Genomic DNA, 2,661 nt, shown 5'->3' on the forward strand with positions numbered 1-2,661 from the left:
AACCTCCTATAAAATCTACATCTAAATATAATCTTTGTTAACAGCTAACTATTGCTAAGGTAAATCGTGATAACTAAAATACTGGAGTACTATGATTTTAACTTTATTTCGTACACAAATTTTGAATAAAGACAAGATATTTTTTTTTTTTTGTAATACTTAAGTGCTAACACATGTTAAGAAGCCTTATATAGCCGCTTATTGTAGATCAGCCTACTAAGGTTATTCAAATAGTTAGTTAAACAACAGTTGACTTCTCTGATGAATGTAAATTAAAATTACACAAATTGCTGCATGGGTAGAATCCATGTTTTGTGGAATACATATATCGTCGCGTTATCACACACTTCAATATTTTATGGTCTTAGAAAATGTCCTGCATATAAACCTGTGCCTCATTGTATGGATTCCCAAATGATTGCATTGAGGTATTGTATTGGAGTTACATTTTTTCATAGGTTTCAGTGTAGGGACATTTTAGACATGTGTGCGTGTAGTTATCATCTTCTTCGTTGTAAGTGTCGGCTCCAAATTCATGTTCATGCGTTGACTTGGTTTCTTTCGTAAACAAGCTACTTCGCATTTCCATGCGTAACTGCTTCATTTGTTTGTTGTACTTCTTCACCTTTGTCACCTCACGTTTTTCCTCAAGCAATTCGTGTTGGCGACTCAGCTCCTCTTCGCTTCCCCAAACTTCCATTGCACGTCTCTCGACTTGCAACAAAAGGTAAAGTTTCATTTCGCCCCATCGTACATTATGCGGATTCTTTCGGCTAATATAGCGCAAGGGGGGTTCACGTCGATCAAAATCGCAATCCTTCAACAAATACTCTGCTTTAGCCTCAGTCCGGGTGATTAATGCATGACGCCCATCCTGGTCACGGCATTTGTCACAAACAGCATGACCAAAGTTGCTGAATAGATACGATTCAACGAAGGCATCTCCACAATCTAGACATTCCTCAAAGGTGACTGGTATGGAAAGGGCATCATTTAAAACTTTTGCGGCTTCGGTATTAGAATCACTTATTTCCTTTCCTGCCGTGATGGCCTGCCCATTAGTTGAAATAACCGGTTGCTCTAACAAAAAGCCTCCACCACTGTCAATATATTTTGTGCCTTGTACTTTAATTACAGATTCTTCGCCGTCTGCCGAGTTAACATTTCTATAAATTCAATTCGTTATATGTAAGTTTACTAATACACATTTATGTAGGTGTACATATTTGGAACTTAGAATACTGTAAACTTACTTTTTTTGATAGGGGTGTGCAACTAATTTAGCTTGTCTAAGGTGAAGAGCCTTGATGCGGTTGCGCTCCATGCGCGCTTTTTCCGCTTCAGTAAAAACACGACCGGTGCTCGACATTCCGTCCGTTAATCCTGCATAAAAATTCTCAAGTGTTATAAAAATTAAACAAATATAAATATGTACGTACTAAGTTTGTTTATATATGTAGCTCTCTTCTTCTTACTACGTTATTAGCACACATTGTCAATGGAGACCACTCATTGCACTTGAAGGGCAATAAATATCAGTGCTTATGACTTGATAATATTGTCTGCCATAAATTGTCAGTTTGGTCTTTGACAAGCAATTTTTAAAATTCTGCTATGATACAAAAATTACAACTAATTTAGATCCAGACGATTCTTTTAATTTTGCGCAAACGTTTGAACGTTTTATATTTTAATTTTGAAGCGCATAATTTTTGATGTAATCATGCAAATACGTGTAGTTATATTAATGGTGATAATACACAAACATTTGTTTTACTATGGCTCATATCTGTTAGTCGAAACGATAACTATTCCGCAATAATCGGAGGTTTGTAGACATGTCGGTGCTGTCAATATTGCCATATTTCGAAGAATATATTCATTAAATTGTAAAAGGTGTCCAATGAATTTTAACCTACTATGTTAATACAACCAATAAGGTATAATGGCAGAAAGTCATTCTGAATATTCTTAAACCTGTTGGAATATTAATAAAAAGTTTTCCTCTCCACCACATACTCCCAAGTGTATTCAAAGAAATTTAAATTCCTCCTAAAATCAAAAACATATCAATTTCGAAAAAGGGCAGCACTTCACTCAGCAGTTTGCATATATCTGGCTGCATTTAAAAAATTAAATAGAAAGCTTCATTTCGAAATGTTAATAGACTACAAAGGGCTACAGTTTTAGCGAGTTGTTTTTATTTTATTTTAATTATAAAAAATATATAGCAATTTGCGCCATTTTGGTAAATAGCCCTGTTATTTTCGATCTCTACTCGATTTTTTTAATGCGATATTTTAAATGAGTTCCATATCAATACTTTCGTTTCGATATCTTGTCCCTATGTGGAAGCAACAGTTGTGGATAATATGTTGTCAAGCCTTTAATGAATGGCATGGATGCTAGTGATGCCAGTCTTTTCGTCTAATCCCTGAAGTGCTTGCGAAATTTTGCTATTGATGAAATAGAAAACAGTCTTTAAACGTTTTGTTTTTGTTCTCTGATTTAAATATTTTACAATTCACTGCGAAAACAATTCATCTCCAGTTTTCCTTCGTCAACAGATTTTTACGCCATTTGGGAAGTTCAATGGAGTTGGCATCACTGCCTGAGCGAATGCATTTATTTTGCCTGCTAAAGGTTCATTTGTTGGTGAAC

The 2,661-nt window shown here is 35.1% G+C and overlaps 1 protein-coding gene across 2 annotated transcripts; it reads right to left on the reverse strand.

Moving 5' to 3' along the window:
* Positions 1-134: 134 nt before the first annotated feature.
* Positions 135-1,688, reverse strand: LOC129246078 (DNA repair protein complementing XP-A cells homolog). Of its 2 annotated transcripts, XM_054884613.1 has the most exons (3): positions 1,440-1,688; positions 1,254-1,383; positions 135-1,166 (listed from the first exon to the last, which is right to left on the reverse strand). In XM_054884613.1, the coding sequence occupies exons 2-3, from the start codon at positions 1,367-1,369 to the stop codon at positions 443-445; spliced, it is 840 nt and encodes a 279-aa protein (XP_054740588.1). In that variant the 5' UTR covers positions 1,370-1,383; positions 1,440-1,688; the 3' UTR covers positions 135-442. The 2 variants fall into 2 exon arrangements, with proteins under 2 accessions (XP_054740588.1, XP_054740587.1); XM_054884612.1 differs by lacking the exon at positions 1,440-1,688 and having other exon boundaries at positions 1,254-1,417.
* Positions 1,689-2,661: the final 973 nt, after the last annotated feature.

The sequence above is a fragment of the Anastrepha obliqua genome, chromosome 4 (genome assembly GCF_027943255.1).
Source record: "Anastrepha obliqua isolate idAnaObli1 chromosome 4, idAnaObli1_1.0, whole genome shotgun sequence".
Classification (NCBI taxonomy): Eukaryota; Metazoa; Arthropoda; class Insecta; order Diptera; family Tephritidae; genus Anastrepha; species Anastrepha obliqua.